General features: G+C 42.4%; 1 protein-coding gene and 1 long non-coding RNA gene across 15 annotated transcripts in view; one reads left to right on the top strand and one right to left on the bottom strand.

Moving 5' to 3' along the window:
• LOC133510129 (uncharacterized) overlaps positions 1 to 20,621 on the bottom strand; it is a 116,824-nt gene that overhangs the window by 62,251 nt on the left and 33,952 nt on the right. For 6 of the 11 annotated variants that reach the window (XR_009797516.1, XR_009797514.1, XR_009797518.1 and 3 more), the window contains exons 10-13: positions 10,974 to 11,099; positions 3,497 to 3,640; positions 2,609 to 2,722; positions 2,393 to 2,483 (exon numbers count right to left, since the gene is read on the bottom strand). The exons of 3 other annotated variants lie outside the window; for them this stretch is intronic. This is a non-coding gene — a long non-coding RNA (uncharacterized LOC133510129). The remainder of the gene's footprint in view (positions 1 to 2,392; positions 2,484 to 2,608; positions 2,723 to 3,496; positions 3,641 to 10,973; positions 11,100 to 20,621) is intronic. 2 more of the 11 variants (XR_009797515.1, XR_009797517.1) reach the window with 1 other exon arrangement.
• The window catches only part of hspa12a (heat shock protein 12A), a 90,473-nt gene that overhangs the window by 42,997 nt on the left and 26,855 nt on the right, over positions 1 to 20,621 (top strand). For all 4 annotated transcript variants that reach the window (XM_061837840.1, XM_061837841.1, XM_061837843.1 and 1 more), the window contains 3 exons: positions 4,626 to 4,812; positions 9,625 to 9,729; positions 11,018 to 11,134. In XM_061837840.1, coding sequence (XP_061693824.1) covers positions 4,626 to 4,812; positions 9,625 to 9,729; positions 11,018 to 11,134 — 409 coding nt within the window. The remainder of the gene's footprint in view (positions 1 to 4,625; positions 4,813 to 9,624; positions 9,730 to 11,017; positions 11,135 to 20,621) is intronic.

Here is a 20,621-nt window from a genome sequence, read left to right on the forward strand (position 1 = left end):
AAGGAGTCACCTCTGGAATTAAAGGAGCAATAGAGGTGTGGACTGAAAGTTCTGATGAAGATCCATCCATCCATTTTCTACCGCTTCTCCGGGTCAGGTCGCGGTAGCCTCAGCAGGGATACCAAGACATCCTGATCCCGAGCCACTTCCTCCAGCTCTTCCGGTGGGATCCCCAGGCGTTCCCAGGCCAGCTGAGAGATATAGTCTCTCCACCGTGTCCTGGCTTGTCATTTTCCAGTGGGACATGCCCGGAACACCTCACCAGGGAGCTGTCCACGAGGCACCCGAATCAGATGCCCCAGCCACCTCATCTGGCTCCCCTCAATGCGGAGGAGCAGCGGGTCGACACTGAACCCCTCTTGACCGAGCTTCTCACCCCATCTCTAAAGCGAACCCGGACACCCTGCGGACAAAACTCATTTCAGCCACTTCTATCTGGGATCTTGTTCTTTTGGTCATGACCTACCCACATCTTGTAACCATAGGTGAGGGTGGGAATGTAGATCGACTGGTAAATTGAGAGCTTCGCCTTCCGACTTAGCTCCCTCTTTATCCTAACTGACCGATACAAAGACCACATCACTTAGACGCTGCACCGATCCGCCTGTCGATATCCCGCTCCATTTTTCCCTCACTCGTGAACAAGAACCCAAGATCCTTGAACTTCTCTTCTTGGGGCAGGGTCTCATCCCCAACCCAGAGAGGGCACGCCACCCTTTTCGGACTGACGACCATGGTCTCGGATTTGGAGGTGGAGGCTGATCCACTGTGCTGCCTGTTTTTGTACACTGCAATACATTGTTTTTATTTATAATATTTTTTATTTAAAAATACACTATTCTTATTTAAATATGTGAAAAATAAAACATGGGGTGGCATTTCGGGGGCTGGAACAGATTAATGGCATTTATATGAATTTCAATGGGGAAATCCGATATTACATCAGAGCAACTTTAGATAATAGCTCAGTCATGGGACAAATTAACCCTAGAAAACCCAAGACATCCAATTCTTTTTTAAATATGTGACCCCATGGGTTCTCTAGGGTTAAACTCATATCGCAAGGTAACAGTATTTAGCACATCCATTTAAGGCCGGGCATTGTTAAGAAGCTCAGGATTCAATTTCAATTCTTTACGTTGCAATTCGATTCGAGATTGATTCCATTGCTTGCAGTTTGAGTCATTTTGCAGGGGGAAGAATTGCAATGTAGTGATGAATGAATAATTTAACTTACATCCTTTCATCTATCCACTTTCTTTACCGTTTTTTCTCACAGGATGGTGGGTGAGCTCAAGCCTTTACCAGCTGACTTTGAGTGAGAGTAGGTGTACTTTCTGACGCTGGTCACCAGACAACTATAGGCCAACTAAGGCCTATTTGATTGTATATTTATCTAACATTTTTTGGAACAGTATTTCTTTCGATAGATAGAAGTTGAATTAGACAGTAGTTGTGCGAGTCTCTTGACCAGCGACCACCTCAACCAACAACCCTCCAAGTTAAAGCTGTGGGCCTCAGTGTCTGGCTTCACAGGCTTATCCAGTATCTGAAAGCTGTTTAAATTGCAACTCTTGGGTTCCTCACATTCTTGGTATCATTCTCAGCAAATGCTTCTGGTTCTAAGGAGCAAATTTCAGTGGTGAACTGCTATATTAAATGAATAATGCTGTGATTTCAGCATTCTAATCACATTGTTTTGTTAAATATTAGGTCTCTCTTAAATCTGCATATAAAATTCTTCATAATTCCCTCCTCACACGATATTTCCCTTTTAAAAAAAATCTGTAGCATGAGTCATGCAAAGGAAAGGAAATTAAATTGTGTATTTCATGCGTAAGGTAACTCAATGTGGTTTACATGATAAAAGCATTTAAAAAAAAACATCCATATATTCATTTTATGAGGTGCCTATCCTCACTAGCAGGCATGAGCATTTCACGGAAATGATCGTTCCGTTACCGTGTCGTTACCCAGCCTGAGAAAACACGGAACCGAAAGTCTGTTTCCCAGATCTCTGGGCTTACTTTTAATAAAATTCGCCCATGTGTCTCAACAAAATACAACAGTCTGTATAAAACAAACCTACATGAACCCCTTTATTTTTAATGATTAAAATGCCCAGCTTTGTCAGTGTGGTTTACAAACAGCACCGGTTTCCGCTTCTGCGCTACGCATGCGCAAGGTCGAGTTATTCATATCCGGGTCATTCAAACGCTAGTCAAACATGTCGGTTGCCAAGCGTAAAAGACAAAATGCTCATGCCTGCTCAGGCTTTATTTTGAAGTACATGTAAAAACCGGTTCCCATGAGCATTATCAACGGGAACCGAAAAATCGTTTCCCACCGTTTCCCAGGACAAAAAAATCGACGGAACCGAAAGATCGGTTACCATATTTGCCGAAATCCTCATGCCTGCTCACAAGGGTCGCGCGAGTGCTGTAGCCTATCAGAGCTGTCATCAGGCTGGAGGAAACCCTGAACTGGTTGCGAGCCAATCACAGGGCACATGGAGACAGACAACAGTCGCACTCACAATCAGACCAAGGGTCAATTTAGAGTGTCCAATGAATGCATGTTTTTTGGATGTGTGAGGAAACCAGTGTACCTGGAAAAAAAACCCACAAAGGCATGAGGAGAACATGCAAACTCGACACAGGTGAGGCCGGGATTTGAACCGCAGTCCGCAGAACTGGTAGGTCATCGCTCTACAGCTGTGCCACTGGGCCACCAAAGAAAAGAACAACTCATGCAAATTTAAAACAGAAAAAAAAAATAAAAGCATAATTGAAGCAGTGTACAGCACATCACATATTTAAAAGTGTAATGGTCTAAAAAGCAGGAGGAAAAAAAGAAGAAGTTTTTATTCAACCCTCTTTTTTTTAAATTGCCCAAAATTATTATCTCAATTTTGTTGTGATTAACTCAACAGCTCACTTCAACTGTAGTCATCTGGAGACACTGCTAGATATACTGTAACTGTCATCTGCAGAGCTGTGATCGTCAAAATTAAAGTTCTGTAGATTTTGACCCAAGAGTACCATGTACAGATTGAATGGGATGCGTCCAAGAACTGACCCTGGAGGGACGCCATAGGTCATTGCCATTCGACGAGGCACTTCTCAAATAACTCCTTTCCTCCAGGAAGGACCCGAACCATTTAATGACTGTTAGATTTAGTCCTACCGCTGTCTCTAACCTGTTCATCAGTATCTTGCGATCTATCATATCAAAATCTGGACTGAGATACAACAAGCTCAAAATTGACATCTTTCCTGAGTCAGTATTCAACCTTATATCATTTAGGACTTTGATAAGAGCAGATTCTATAGTATTATGAGTCCGGAACCTAATTGAGATTTGTCAGAAAGTCCGTCCGTCCGTCCGTCCGTCCGTCCATCCATCCATCCATCCATCCATCCATCCATCCATCCATCCATCCATCAATCAATCACTACAACTTCTCCGGGTCAGGTTGCGGAGGCAGGAGCTTTACCAGGGATGGCCAGAACTGCATTTCAATAGCCACTTCATTCAGCTTCTCCAGAGAGATCCCAAGGCGGTCCCAGGCCAGCCGATAGAAGTAGCTTCTCCAGCGTGTGCTGGGTCGTCTCTTTCCAGCAGGACATGCCTAGAACACCTCACCAGGAAGGGGACAGGAAGCATATGAATCGGATGCCCCAGTCACCTCATCTGGCTCCTCTCAATGCGGAGGAGCACCGGCTCGACTCTGAGCCAGTCTTGGACACCCTGCAAAGGAAACCCACTTTGGCCGTTTGTATCCGGGATCTTGTTCATTTGGTCATGAGCCAAAGCTCGTGACCATGGGTGAGTGTAGGACCAAAGATCAACCGGTAAACTGAGAGCTTTGCCTTTTTACTGAGCTCCTTCTTTACCAAAACTGACAGATACAAAGCCCACATCATTGCAGAAGCTGTACTGAGCTGTTTGTTGATCTCCTGGTCCATTCTTCTCTCCCTCGTGAACAAAACCCCAAAATGTTCAAACTCCTCCATATGGGGCAGGATCTCATCCTCGACCTGGAGAGGGCATTCCATTCTTTTCAGACTGAGGAACATTGTCTCAGATTTGTCTCAAATACATGTAATGAATAATGCGGCGATGTGACATTAAGGTATGGTGAACTAAAAAAGAATGACATGACACATGATTTGTATGCAAGGAGCAATTAACAAAGGAGGAACAAGTGGGGAGGCCGCTCTCAGGAGAAGTCTGTGAGGCAGAGTAAATTACAACACCTATGACAGAAGGAGGAAGTGATTTTGAAAAGGAGTTGTTTGCTTTTAATGCTATTTTTTAAACGGAACTAAAAATTGTAACTATGGAAATTTCCAAAAGCAACTGACATTTAACTACACATCTTCCAATAATATGATTACAATGACATAAATGTTTTAATTAAATTACATAATGTCATTACATGTCATTTGTTTCTTGCAGGTATGTGAATTTCCCATTTATTTTAGGAAAAGTGTCTAAAGTAGATTGAGGCATTATCCAAAGAAATTGTCGTTCAACTGGATAATCTTTCTAAAAGGATTGATACACATAACATGGATAAATATTCATGGCACGTGTTGTATATGATTAATTAATTTCCCCAGGCGTTGGGAGGGTGGTGATCCTGGAGTCTCCAACCAGAAGACACCGACAACAATTTTGCTGACTCCAGACAGAAAGTTCCACAGCTTTGGCTATGCAGCCCGTGACTTTTATCATGACCTAGACACCAGTGAGTCCAAGCACTGGCTCTACCTGGAGAAATTCAAAATGAAGCTCCATACCACAGCGGTAAGGATTATGCTTTCATTTTTACATCATTGATACTGGGACACCGGCATGGTGGAGCATGGTTAGAGCTTTGGCCTCACTGTTCAGGGGACCAGGGTTCAAATCCCACTCTGTGGAGTTTTCATGTTCTCCCCATGCCTGTGTGGGTTTTTCCCTGGGCACTCTGGTTTCCTCCCACATCCCCAAAACATGCATTGAATGGAGACTCTAAGTTGCCTTAGGTGAGATTGGGAGTGCGACAGCTGTTTGTCTCTATGTGCCCAGCAATTAGCCCGCCTCCTGCCCGATAGTTGATAGGCTCCAGCACTCCCATAACTCCTCTAAGAGGTTCAGAAAATTGATGAATGATTCTGGGACAAACACTGGAGTCTTATCTGTTTGCCACCATTCCAGACACATGTACAGTATTACCAGCTAGTTAGCATAATTTTCTCTGTATTCAGCAGTGCTATTTAGTTCACAAAAATTCTTTGTCACAGTCAACTTTTTTTTCCTGACTAAAACGAAAGTATGACTTCATAAAAATGTAGCAAGCTCGGACAAAATCACAGGTGTCGTTGGTGAGACTGGGCCACCAGAAGTGTTGTTGAATAAAGTTAATAGTTTGTGTGATTCCAGGATGACAGTTTAGTTTGGAGCTTTAGGCCCAATGAAGTACTTCTGAGCGGGCGGAATCGGGAATGAAGAGATGATCAGATGGTCTGGTGTTGGGATCGGGTTGGGTTCTCTGAGCTTTCTTAACTGTTTGCTCGATCTTCCAAGTAGCAACCCCAATAAAGCAAAAGCAAGGAAGGATAGCTTCTGGTTCTATTGGTCTGCGGGGAGGTGAAAAAATATCAGAGAGGGCATCAGGCTTGCCATTGCGGGAAACCAGGGGAGCATCGAGGCTGAAATTAAAGGTCCAAGGAGCTTGCCGGGGGTTAAGCCGTTTGGCATAATGGACCTAGGTGAGGTTTTTGTGGTCGCTCCATATAACAAACAGAACGGTGGTTGGCTCCAGCCAATACCGCCACTCCTCCAGTGCCCAGACGCTGGTTTGGAGCACACAATTCCTTTCATTGTAATTCCGGTTGAAAACGTAAAAGCACCAAGAGTAAAAAAAATTAGGAATGCAATTTTGGGAACACAGTGTCTTACTGGGACATGATGGCTCCAGTATCAACCTCCATGACAAACTGCAGGGAAGGGTCAGGGTGTCTAAAGATGGGGGCACTGATGTACAGTACATAGTTCCTTAAGGCGTTTAAATGCTTGTGATGTAGCAGGGGTCCAATGGAATGGGGAACTGGTGAAGGAGAGACAGGTGAGGGGGGCAGCAACCTTGTTGTGGTCACAGATGAAACAACAGTACAAATTGGCCAAGCCTTGGAATCATTCAAGTTCCTTGCGGGTGGAGGGAATGGGCCAGTCGACAACGGCATGGACCTTAGCCGGGTCAGGTTGTAAATGAGCCTTGTCAATGGTAGATCCTTTTTGTGTGTGTGTCCTGTTCGGCTGTTAGATCAAGCAGGATGGAGAATCTGTATCCCTTTTATTGGCAGAACATTGTTACTGTGTCACAGTGGAGTTTTTAAACCTTTTCTCTGGTTTCTTAGTATTACAATTGATGTTTATTGAGAATCAGAGTCGATGAGTCGAACAGAACAGAATTTCTAGTGGGGGGAAGAGAAAGGCAAAAACACGAATTGTAAATAAAAGAAAAATAAATTATTACATATCTACAACAAGGAAACATTAAATATGGTTGTTGCAAGAGACTGTAGCGCTACACCCTGTGAAGGAAGGACAGGACAAGATAGAACAGGAGAAGAAGCATGCAGGACAAGGGTTGCAAATCCGGCTATACAACTGAAGTTTAATGGGACAGACTAAGTGAATTATAGAAGTCTGTAGAATGAGAACATAAATGGGGAGATACACGAGCAATTCGCATATACATAACTCATTTGGCGCAATAAGTGAGTGGTCCCACGACCAGTGAAAGAGTCCAGGGGTGTGTGGCTATGGACACATGAAAGTGAATTCACACCGTTCTACATGCACAAAGACTGACAAAAATGTACTATAATTTCTATAATCGTCAATGATGTATCCTAAAATCTGAATGGAGGAGAGATGGAATTTACACTTCTCCGCTCTAACATAGTGGTGGTTTTCGAGGAGGTGCTGAAGGACTTGGAGGAGCTGGCGATGTTTGTCAAGGAAGCAAGAGAAGATGAGGTCATTAAGATATACAAAGATGATTCAATAGAGCATGTCACGGAGGACATAAATGATGAGTGTTTGGAAAATCTCAAAGGCATGATAAGATACTCAAGTGTCCGAGGGTGTGTTGAAGGTAGTCTTCCAAACGTCCTCCTCTCAAATGCGGATAAGCTGATATCTGTTGCGTAGATCCAAATTAGTGAATATTTGAGAGTTGCAGAGGGGTTTGAAGGATGGGTCAATGAGTGGCAGGGGTCTTTATTTTTCACCATGTAGTTGGGTCCATGGAAGTCAATACATGGATGAAGAGTGACATCTTTCTTGTCGACCAAAAAAAATAATCTGCCTCCCAGTGGTGAAGAGGATGAGTCGAGAGGTAAGGGAGCCACAGATATCCAATTTAGCTTCCTTTTCTGCACAGGACAAGCTAACCAGGCACTGGAAGAGAGAGGGGCACTGGGCAGGAGGTCAATGGTTCACTCATATGGGTGGGAGAGTGTTGGGGGGGAAATGGTAATATTTTAACTGAACACTGTGCAAGAGGTCATGGTATTCCTTTGGAACATGGGAAAGATTGACAGGTGTGGCAGGTGGCGGAGGTTCACTGGAGGGAGAAACGACCAAGAGAAGACAATGAGAGTGACAGAATGGTCTCCAATTAGTGACGGACAGATGAGTTCAATCGATGTTAGGGTTGTGTTTCTGAAACCAGAGGATACCAAGGACTAACAGTCTCGGGGGAGCAAATGACTAACTAACGGCCAGATGATTTCAGGGAAGATTTTCTGAAACAGGTGAATCGTGCACTTTGGTGGGTAACACGCTTGATGACATGCCCCTGCAAGGCACTGATGTTGGATGGTTACTGTAATTAAGTCCTCAAGAGAGGTGGGTTCGCCAATTGCTGAAAGCTCGTCTTTTAGTTGTTTGGATAATCCCTTTAACAAAATCCCTCTTTAAGTGGCGTCATCCCAACCACATTTACCTCCAAGAATTCTGAACTCTATGTAGTCCAAACCCGCAGAACCTGAACCTTGGGGGAGGCGTAGGAGGTGGCGAGTGGCTTGCCTACCCTTGATGGGGTGATTGAAAATTATTTTAAGTTCATTCAAGAATGAATTAAATGTTGCAAGGACCAAAGAGGAATTCTGCAAATCATGGTAAACCATGTGGCATTTTAGTAACAAATTGGCTACGTGAACCTAGGAGGAGTGTGAGGCTCTAGGAGTGTGAGGCTCTTTGTATGGGAGGCGGGGTTGTTCCGTGCCTATGAGCTTGGAAGGAATACTCATGGAAGAATTGATGAAGTGGCTCTGGGAGGACAGGAGGGATAATTGTCTTGTGAGGGTATTCAAAGATAACATTATCTTGCAGAGGGCTTTGTCCTGTCTGCCTATTTGTGCATCCTAATAGGCGAATGCTTCTCTCAACACATCTGGTGTTGGTGGGTCGATGATGGCTCGAGTATTATGCCACGATACTAATTCGTATCAGCTTTGACATGATATTCCCGTGTAGGTATGAAAGCATCTGGAGAGGTGGCAGTCGAGTTTTTGACCAGCTTTTACAACAGAATTCCATCAGGTTAGAAAAAGTAGTCTTCATTGGTTTGGACAGAGGAAAGATAGTGAGTGTGAGTGAGTGTTACAAGTATGGTGAGGATGGAGCTGCCAAAGAAGAGTCTTAGAGGAAGACCAAATGAAGGGTGATGAATGTAGTGAGGGACACACATTATTATTTACTCTCATTATTATTATTTATCATTATGTATTTAGCTGCCAACATGCAGCTATGGGGGGTACGAATGATTGGGGTTTGGCATAGAAACATGAGATTCAGAGATGTATTTAAGCCACCAGTGGTTACTACAAGCTCTTTCTGCATTTAGTAAGTGTACCAGCTAAACTTGACTCTTGCGACAATGGTTAAGAGCAGTGACAATGCACCATGCATCACTGCATCCTTTTCCTGATAAAGATATGTCCAAACTTATCATTGCACTGTGTTTAAAGGAGATGAGAGGAGCTGTTTTGATCGGCAGCAATTGAAGTCGACATTGAAGTTAGCCCTTTTTTAAATATGTCATCTTGTATGCATCTGCAAAGTTCCCCAAATCTGGTCAACTTGCCTCCATAGAGATTTACACCTCCCACCAAACCGGATTCTCACTGGTCATGAAAATAGAGCCCTCCGTCATGTGGGAGGAAACTGAAGTGCCCGGAGAAAATGCATGCAGGAACGAGGAGAGCATGTAAAACTTCACACATTTGGGGCCAGGATCGAACCCAGATCCTCAGAGCCGTGAAGCCAACGCTTTACCAGCTGCTCCACCATGCTACCTGGATTTGTTTGTTTTGAAGAAATGATCCTGTTGTCACTGGATACCATATAGTCAATGTAATTCTTTCTCGAGGATGCTGTCAACAAAGTATGCTAATTTCAGAAAAAAGAAGTCCAATAAAATGTTCTTTCGCACACATCACTCTCTTCAATAACCAAGGTCATCATTCAAATAAATTGGGACAGTAATTGTCACATTTTTTGCCGTAATGTAAAGCTGACGCTGATGTAAAGCTATAATATTAGCGTCATCTTCTTCACAAACAGAATTTGTCCATTAACACGGATCTTCAGGCAGCCAATGGTAAACGCGTGAAAGCTTTGGACATTTTCGCCTATGCACTGGCCTTCTTTAAGGAGCAAGCACTGAAGGTAATGTATCTGATGCATGCATTTATGATAAGCATTACATACATTGCATACATTATTTGTTATATAAACTGAGGGTGGATCTAGGGAAATCCATTCCGTTCATTTATGAACAAAACATTCCCATTTTAGGTAAAGCAATCAGTGGGCTGTGAGTTATACATTACATATGTCATGAGCCAGGCTGGACTAGGGCCAAGAGGGGCATGGCCACTGCCCTGGCAAGTGACACCTATCACCGCTCACAGCTGTTTCACATTGGAAGAAATGTTTAATAGGTGGTAGAATTATGAGGGGGTCCTGGGAAAAATGTCTTCAGTGTAAGGAGTCATTAACTAGACCAGTGATGCCAAGACTTTTTTAACCCAAGATCTACTTTTCAAGCACCCAGCCTCTTGTGATCTATCGACAGGAGGGCATCATCGCGGGGGGGTGGTCTTGAAGGCGTGGTTGCATCGCCTCGACTGCCATGGAGACAGTAAAAGAAAGACTCTAAATAGGAGACCAGCATGCTAGAGCGCGCCTTTATGTGCGTGCAATCAGCATTTCTGCCACACCTGAATAAAGCGACAAGCTAGATGATAGGCTGACGTCTTTTTTGGCACGTCGTCACAACAAAACTGCCTCGTGATCAATGAGCACAACTCGACCCACTTTAAGAATCCCTGTCCTAAATAGTTACATACTAATGGCTAAATCAAAACACTATGACGCTTTTATGAGGAAAATCTTTTAGTCGTGTTGGTAATACTGAGAGAGAAATAAAAGAACAAATCTGCTCTTTGTTGCACAAATACAAGCCTTAAACATTCTTTGCTCACCGCCTCTTCATCTGTCATTCACCAGAGAGAAAACAACACACACACCTAGTGTGGTGTTTCATCCAACCATTAGGGGCACTTTGGAAAGAAGTGACTAGATATGGGGCATAGAAAAGGAAACGAAGAAGAAACAAAGATGAAAGTAACCAAGACACTGCTCACTGCCATGTGCTAACTGAAAAATGAAATGAAGTTAGAGAAGGGTTCTTCTGGGAAATAGACCACATATACACGACCATATAAAGCCCGTCATAATTAAATGCAGTGTGTTATTTCGCATTATTGATACAATCAATTGATTACAATTTAAAGCAACATATGTACATTCAGAAGGCGAACTTGCCAAGCACAGTGATTCATAAAAATATAATTATATATTATTGTATATCTATATAATGAATGAATGAATCATAACACCACTCATACCTACATACAAAGAGCTGACAGGGTGTTTGTTTTTCATCTTGCAGGAACTGAGTGATCAGACAGGTGGACAGTTTGATAATAATGATGTCCGATGGGTTATCACGGTTCCTGCCATCTGGAAAATGCCTGCAAAGCAATTCATGAGGGAAGCTGCTTATAAGGTCAGCTATGGGCTTCCAATTTCTATTCTTATACACAGGTTGATGTCTAGGATGGACAGTGTCATATGGATTGACTATATATTTTGCACATGAATGGTTAATGAAACAAATTCACAAAAGACACCATCTACCAAGATGTAGACTTTTAGAGCAGGGGATTTTACTTCATAATTGAGTGCATGCGCTGGAATAAGGGAGAAGTGTCTTCTTATGACTGCTGCACATAGAGGAGCCATCATGAATAGCCATGCACTTGCAATGATCTACAGCATTCACAGATGTCATGAGGATGGAGACAGACGATGATGAAAATAGAGACAAATAAATAATACAAAGGTCATGGAATGTTTGTTGTCAAAAGTGCTAAATTGCATTATGTTGCTCTTGCACAAATATAATGATTAGTTCTACAGAAATACATTTTGAAATTAATACAGATCAACTTTTGTCCGTTTGAAGACGTACTTTGTATTCCTTACTTATTGACTGTCCCGAATTTAAGCTTGAACTTACGGCTGACCTACTTCCCTTTGAGTTCACATTAGATCTTTGGGAGGGTGCAGATAAGAATATCGAATCAGTCTCAACCCAGCTTGCTTCTTTATCTGTCTTTCCGATCAGATCCCCTTGCAAGATATGTTTGGTGAGGGCATTAGATGTGTCTACTTGACGACGAGTCTCTCCATCAGGTCTCTTATGTTGATGATGTGCCTCATATGCTTCTTTCACTTCTGATGAAGCATTGTGTATTTTAGTCATTTGGTCTTGTCGTATCTCAATGGGGAGGGTTCCGTCATATGCTCTTTTAGCGTCCCTCACAAAAGACTTTCACTTCTTGTAGGCAGTTGTGAAACCTTTCAAAAGCCTTCTTGATTCGCTTTCTTGGAGTTCTTTGCCTTTTGCAGTTAGTTTTCTGGGGCTCTGACTTCTTCTAAATTCCTCTTGAGGAGCATCTTGTTTTTCTCATTCTTTTATAATGAATTTGCATTTAAATTAGCATAATTAAGATCTTGATATGACTGGTGTACTTCTATAATTTCAGGTTTATCAAGATAGCCATGTTTATCTAGTGAACTTACTTTAACATAAGTTACTTCTTAGTATATTCTTCAAAACGGAAATAGCGCGATGTAACTTGCTTGGAGGTCTGTCGAATGGCAGGTGCACACGTCAAGGAATCTTACGCCAGGGAGGTTGAAGCAGGTGCACACAACGTTCTCGCGTCGGGAAGGTTGAGACAGGCGCACACGTCCTTCCACTTCGGGCAGAATGAGCTCTTACTTGACCTTCCACCTTACGTCGTGGAGGCTGAGTTCTTATGCCGGGCAGGTTGAATTCTTACTGCCGGGCTGGTCTGAGTATCCATTTTATCCATACTAACTATATTCTTCCACCAGGCAGTCATGATGCTCAACTCCCTCTCTGCTTTGCCCTCACTTTTGTTATCCCTTCCTGGCACCCACCACCATTGACTCTAGACCAGAAATTAAGCTCATGCACAAACCGCACTTTTTGCACAGTACAGTACAACCTCGGTTCTCAAACATCCCCGTTCTCGAACCGCCTTCTAGAACGGATTGTGGGCGAGAACTGAGGCTGTACTGTATTTACCTTAACCTTGCAGCACTGTCTACATTCCCCAACTGATTATTCTACTATACTGTTGAGAATTGTTATAATTTAATACATTTTCCTTAATACTCAACCCTGTACATTGCTGCTCAAAATATCAATACCACACATCTATGCATACTGTTTAACTGTTTGATCTATTATAGCACCGCAGGTCTGAGAGAAATGGTACGTTGTATGTCAGGTGCAGTGAAGAAAATAAGTATTTGAACACCCTGCTATATTGCAAGTTCTCCCACTTAGAAATCATGAAGGTGTCTGAAATTTTCATCTTAGGTGCATGTCCAATGTGAGAGAGATCATCTAAAAAGAAAAATCCAAAAATCACAATGTATGATTTTTTTAACAATTTATTTGTGTGATACAGCTGCATATAAGTATTTGAACACCTGAGAAAAACAAAGTTAATATTTGGTACAGTAGCCTGTGTTTGTAATTACAGAGGTCAAACGTTTCCTGTAGTTGTTCACCAGGTTTGCACACAGTGCAGGAGGGATTTCTGCCCACTCCTCCACACAGATCTTCTGTAGATCAGACAGGTTTCTGGACTGTCGTTTAGAAACACAGAGTTTCAGCTCCTTCCAAAGATTTTCTATTGGGGTTTAGGTCTGGAGACTGCCTGGGAGACGGTGGTCCCAGCTCTTTTCAGGTCATTGACCAATTCCTGTCATGTGGTCCTGGGCTGATTCCTCACCTTTCTAAGGATCGTTGAAACCCCACGTGGTGATATCTTGCATGAGGCTCAACTCCCATTGAGATTGACCGTCATGTTTAGCTTCTTCAATTTTCCAATGATTGCTCCAAAAGTGGACCTTTTCTCACCAAGCTGCTTGGGTTAGGGTTTAGGTTAGTTTCTCCGTATCCCCGTAGCCCTTTCCAGCTGTGTGGTGTTGCACAATTTTGTTTCTGGTGTCTTTGGACAGCTCTTTGGTCTTGGCCATGTTACAGGTTTGAGTCTTACTGATTGTATTGGGTGGACAGGTGTCTTTATGCAGCTAACGACCTCACAAAGGTGCATGTGATTCAGGATAATACATGGAGTGGAGGTGGCCCTTTAAAGGCGGACGAACAGGTCTTTGAGGGTCAGAATTCTAGCTGATGGACAGTCATTGAAATACTGATTTGCAGATGTATCACACAAATAAATTGTCAAAAAAATCATACATTGTGATTTCTGGATTTTTCTTTTTAGATTAGCTTTCTCACAGTGGACATGCACCTACGATGAAAATTTCAGACCTCTCCATGATTTCTAGGTGGGAGAACTTGCATATAGCAGGGTGTTCAAATACTTGTTTTCTTCACTGTAGCAGGGCGTTCAAATACTTATTTTCCTCACTGTATGTATAACACATCTGACGATAACAATACTTGAACTTGATTCCTTGTCAGAAAAGAAAAGTTAGGATTTTGTGCCAACATATATTCATGTATTCTGCTAGTTACAAAAATGGCTTCATCTCTTCTTCTCGCTCTTGTACAGTGCAGATGCTTTTGCACTGCATTTATTTATATATATTTTTATTTTTCATGACTTTCAAATGTTTTTTTGCTTTGTATTCAAACGCTTTTAATTATGTAAAGCAAATTTGGTTACCTTGTGTATGAAATGCACTGTACAAGTAAATTTGCTTTGCTTTGCTAAAAGTTAAAATCGGTTACAAGTGATGGATTGGGTTCTTGTCAATAAACGTACAAAAAAAATATATTTTGTGTTCTGATACACGAGTGCAGATACCATTAATACTCATGTTCTGCGACATCACTATTGCGATAAATAGTGTGACCGGTGGTGATAGGGGTGAGAGTGGGCATCCTTGTCAAGTTCCTCTTTTTAGAGTAAAACTGTGATGTGATCCCATTTGTGGTGACAGTTGCTTTGGGTGAATTGAAAACTTTGCAAATCACTGAACATATGAATCACCAAAGCCAATTTTTGTTAGGTTCTGTTTAAAGAAAAGGCCAGTTAACTTTGTCAAAAGCTGGTTTGATTATTATTTTATTATTATTGATTATTATCTCCTTACATTGGTGGTAAAGCTCCATCTTTTTGTAAAACTTGTTTGGTCACAATGTATTAAAATGTTTTTTTTATTCTGTTGGCTAAAACCTTTGAAATGATTTGAGTGGGGTTTTTCCCTAATTTCAGTAATAGTTTTATTGCCGCTGTGCTAATAAGTCATCTAATAAGGCCTTTATCTTTTATCTCTGTCACCATTCTGAAATAAAGAAGTAGTTCTTGTACGGAACAGGGCGGCACGGTGGAGCAGCTGGAAAGCGTTGGCCTCACAGTTCTGGGGACCCCAGTTCAATCCCAGCCCTCCCTGTGTAGAGTTTGCATGCTTTCCCTGTGCCTGCGTGGGTTTTCTCCGGACACTCTGGTTTCCTCCCACATCCTGAAAACATGCATTAATTAGAGACTCAAAATTCCCAATAGGTGTGATTGTGAGTGTGACTGTTTGTGTCGATGTGCCCTGCAAGTGGATGGCAACCAGTTCAGGGTGTACCCCGCCACCTGCCCGTTAACAGCTGGGATAGGCTCCAGCAGTCCTGCGACCCTCGTGGGGATAAACGGCTAAGAAAATGGATGGACGGATGGATGTACAGATGAGAATTGTTAATAAAACTTTGGAAAATCCATCATTGCCTAATATTCTACTCGTTAGGATATTGTTTAGGCCCTAGGTAATCCTCTGAGGGTTAATGGGTTGTCCTATTTACTTTCTGAAATTAATCAAGGGTGTGTGATGAATACAAGCTACTGTATTTTTTGTATGATTTTTAAATAAAAATTATTTCTCCATATGTCAGCGAGTGCAAAGCGCTAACTTAATACTTTTAGGTAAACAAAGATGAGAGCAAATTATGCTCTGCTCACGGCGGGGCACAGAGGCAGCTTTCTTGTTAACTGTCATCAAACACCGAATCTCAAGTACTGTCACATTCTAGCCAAACAAGAATACCTATTTTCATAAAATGCCAGTAAAGACAAGTTGTGAAACAATTATGTGAATTATGGTAATGTCATAAAGAAATGTTTGTGTTGCTAAGGAATCCAGCCATCCATTTTTTTAGTCGCTTATCCTCACAATGGTTGTCAGAGTGCTGGAGCCTTTCCCAGTTGTCATCGGGTCGGAAGGAGGGTATGTCCTGAACTGGTTGCCAGCCAATGACAGGGCACATAGAGACAGATAACAGTCGCACTCTCAATCACACCTAGGTAAATTTAGAGTCTCCAATCACTGCATGTTTTTTGGGGATGGAGGAGGAAACCGGAGTGCCTGGCCACGCAGGCATGTGGAGAACATGCAAACGCCACAGGGGGAGGGCAGGATTTGAACCTCGGTCCTCAGAACTCTCTACAGCTGTGTCACCATGCTGCCTAATTTTGACCTTAAATATCTAAATGAACATGTACTTTACTGGTGTAAATTAGTTTTTCGACGTGCAGATTTTATTTATTTATTCTCCTTGTTTTACTCTTCTTCCAGATTCCCTAATTTATGTTAAAATAAAAAATAAATCTCTGCGGCGCTCCTGGGGATCTCCCCAGATGCCCCCCCACTCACAATGTCGGCATTCTCTAAGTTTATTTTTGTTGTCACTACCAAACGGTTTCAGGTTTCCCTCTGAATAGTGAAACACTTACATTTAACACTGAATAGGGGGTCATGGGCATTCCATCTTAATTGATCAGGAGAAGTTCTGATGCCGGATCCTGGGTGAACCCGCATCTCTATATAGTCCACTGCCGGACCACTGCTTGACGCCAAATTGAAGCATATTAACGCAATGTACGTTTAAAATGTTGACAGTCAATGTGTTCTGCATGTCTCACAAGTTCTCACAGTTACCTAGAAGCCTTCTTTATCAATGCACAAGCCGCTAATCACAGTTTGGGTGTAAAGCCAGCCGGGCAACATCGCTTTCTCACACCAGGGCCAAAGCTTTGGGGGCCCAAGTCAAATATAGTCATCCCACACCCCACTTCCCACCCTGCACTTAAATTCAATTTTGACAAAAGATGAGTTATGTAATTTAGGCCACTTTGTCCCACTTTTGAAATCTTATGGAATTATCAGCAATGGTTATCATTGACTAAAAAATGTGAATTTGACAAAATTCTTCTATTTCCTGAGCTAGATGAAGTCCTTAAAATCCTTTTTGAGAATTATTTAACAAGTGAATAATTGCAAAACACTTTTATTGTAATAGATTTGACCCATAAATTAATCATTATTTAATGTGCCATTCATCAATCCATTATCTGAGCCGTTTATCCTCACAAGGATCACTGGACTGCTGGACCTATTCCAGATATCTTCGGACAGGAGGCGGGGTACACCCTGGACTGGATGCCAGCCAATGACAGTAATGTCCCATTTCCACCGCTTTAATACTGACATCTTGGCGATGAAAAGCATCACTTGTGTCACTATCCACTTCATCATATTTTAAAAAAACAAATACTGAAGCATAATTTATTATTTTGATGACAGAATAATGTTTATCTTGTGCAAAGGAGCAGTATGTAAAATTTTTGACAATTATTATATTGACAGTGTATGACAATATACATTGTAGGCATTCTGACTAGGACAATAGATCTCTTTTGCTATTTACTTTTAAATAAGGATGTAGCAGAAATCAAATGTTGCATATGACTTTCCAAGTGACCCTTTATATTCTTATACTACATCTCCCTGACACGTTTGAATTCCAAATCATTGTTATAGTAATGCGACTCAGTTTACCTGGAAGTAGTCCCAAGTCAGTCATTTGTATTACACACAGATTGTATTTGTATTTACACACACTGATCAGACCAACACATTATAGTTTTCCTGTCTTCCACAGTGAGTGTGCATGTGTCAGTGTGCTAAAATATTCATGAAAAAGGAGGGGAAATGTGGATGATTTCATGGATGTAGACACAGGAAGGAAGAGGAGGGCTTTTAACTCTTATCTGCCATGTCTGGAGGCAAGGATGGTGGGGCATGCTAAAGCTGTGAATGTGGTGGAGAGAAAATGAGTAGTGGATGGGTTGGGCATCTGCAGTGAATCAGCATTGGGACTGAGCTGAGCCTCGGTCGAAGAGGACAGAGGGAGGGATCTACAATTCTGTCTCCCTTCTGGGACCATGATGTAATCCACAGTCCCTTCTTTTATCAGTGAATTAACCCCATTTATTTCGACCACATGAACCATTAAAACTAATCATAATTTTATTTTCTGGGTTTCGTGAAGTATTTTTCCCCCAGTTATAATTATTAGGTTCTATTTGAACTATAGAGAAATGTAAGAAAAAACCTGAAAAGTGTAAATGGGCTATAAATGGGAAGCTAGAATATTGACTTTGTGAGATGAGAACACCATGTCCTAATTGAGTGTCTATCATTTCCACTTTCTTATTGCCATGCCAGACTGAGTTGATGTTGAGGCAGTTATGTCGATTTTCGATATCCATCCATTTTCTGAGCTGCTTATCCTCACGAGCGCTGCAGCAGTGCTGGAGCCAATACCAGCTGTCATCGGGCAGGAGGCGAGGTACACCCTGAACTGGTTGCCAGCTAATCAAAGGGCACATGAAGACATACAGCAGTCGCACTCACAATCACACCTAGGGGCAATTTAGAGTGTCCAATGAATACATATTTTGGGATGTGTGAGGAAACCGTGGTGCCCAGAGAAAATCCATGCAGTCATGAGGAGAACATGCATACTCCACACAGGCGGTGCCTGGATTTGAAACACGGTCCTCAGAACTCTGAGGCCAACACTCTACAGCTGCAGCACCTTGCTCCCCGATATCCAGTAATATACAGATTGTTAAAGGGGAAATCCAGTGGTTTGCATTAACAATGTATCCAGTGGGTCATGTAATATGTACTCTATCTTGACAATGTGATGTTAAATCTTCTCTCATTTAATAGTGTTTTGAGAAGATTTTTATCGACAATTACGAATTTTCGGGGGTGCTGCCATTTTCACAAGTCACATGACCTCCGTGGGCATATGTGACGTGTTATGTGCCGTTCCAAATGCTCGATTACATGGGACACCATTATGCCCAGCGTTGATTTCTCAGATTTATCCTCATCTGATGAAGAAATAGCAGTTTTGGTTGATCGGAAAGACAAAGGAATACGTCCATCCAGAGTGGCGGAGCCGTGAGCTCCCTCCGAGCCGAGCCGTGACCTCCCTCCACGCCGAGCCAGGAGCTTGGTTTGCCGGGGAGGAGGAAGTCATACAAGGAAAGAGGTTAGCATGAAGTGGTACGCTGAGAGGACTCAGGAGAGGCGGACGTAATACATTACGATGCGACATAGGGCAAAGGTAGAGTTGGCGAAGGCTAAATAAGAGGCATATGACAACATGTATACCAAGTTGGACATGAAAGAAGGAAACAAGGATCTCTACAGGTTGGCCAGATAGAGGGATATAGATGGGATGGATGTGCAGGAGGTAAGGGTTATTAAGGATAGAGATGGAAATGTGTTGACTAATGCCAGTAGTGTCCTGAATAGATGGAAAGAATACATTGAGAAGTTGATGAATGAAGAAAATCAGAGAGAATGAAGAGTAAAAGAGGCTAGTGTGGGGGAACAGGAAGTGGCAGTGATTAGTAGGCGGAAGTTAGAAAGAGACTAAAGAGGATAAAAAATGGGAAAGCAGTCGGTCCAGATGACATACCAGTGAAGGTATGGAAGCAATTTCTGACTGTGGTTTTTGACCAACTTATTGAACAGAAAACTAGCAGAGAAGATGCCTGAAGAATGGAGTAAAAGTGTGCTTGTTCCCATTTTTAAGAACAAAGGCGATTTGCAGAGCTGTGGGAAGTATAAAGGTATAAAGTTGATGGGCCACACAATTAAGTTACTGGAAAGAATAGTGGAGGCTCAACTAAGGACAGACGTAATTATCTGCAAGCAACATTATGGTTTCATGCCTAGAAAAAGTACCACAGATGCACTATTTGCCTTGAGGATGTGAGTGGAAAAGTGCAGAGAAGGTCAGAAAGAGCTACATTGTGTCTTTGTGGATCTAGGGAAAGTCTATGACAGTGTACCAAGAGAGGAACTGTGGTGCTGCATGCGTAAGTCTGGTGTGGCGGAGAAATATTTTTGAATAGTACAGGACATTTGTGAAGGCAGCAAAACTGTGGTGAGGTGTGCCGTAGGTGTGACAGACAATTTTAAGGTGTAATTGGGACTGCATCAGAGATCAGCTCTGAGCCCTTTCCCGTTTGTTGTGGTAATGGATAGGCTGACAAATGAGGATAGACTGGAATCCCATTTGACCATAATGTTCGCAGATGACATTATGATATTTAATGAAAGCAGGGAGCGCTTGGAGAAACAAATAGAAAGATGGAGGCATGCACTGGAAAAGAGAGGAATGAAAACAGAATATATGTGCATGAATTAGAGGGGTGGAGGGGGAAAAGTGAGGCGCCAGGGAGAAGAGATAGCGAGGGTGGATGACTTCAAATACTTGGAGTCAAAAATCCAGAGCAGTGGTGAGTGTGGTCAGGAAGTGAAGACACTGGTCCAAGCAGGTTGGAACAGCTGGCGGCAGGTATCTGGTGTGTCGTGTGAGACAAAAATCTTTTCTAGGATGAAGGGCGAAGTTTATAAAACAGTGGTGAGGCCAGCCATGATGTATGGATCAGAGACAGTGGCACTGAAGAGCAGAGCTGGAGTTGGCATGTTGAGGTTCTCTCTACGAGTGAACAAGTTGGATAAGATTAGAAATGAGCTCATTAGAGGGGCAGCCAAAGTTAAATGTTTTGGAGACAAGGTTTGAGAAAGCAGAATTCAATGGTTTGGACATGTCCAGAGTTGAGAGAGTGAAT

This window comes from Syngnathoides biaculeatus, chromosome 12 (genome assembly GCF_019802595.1).
Source record: "Syngnathoides biaculeatus isolate LvHL_M chromosome 12, ASM1980259v1, whole genome shotgun sequence".
NCBI lineage: Eukaryota > Metazoa > Chordata > Actinopteri > Syngnathiformes > Syngnathidae > Syngnathoides > Syngnathoides biaculeatus.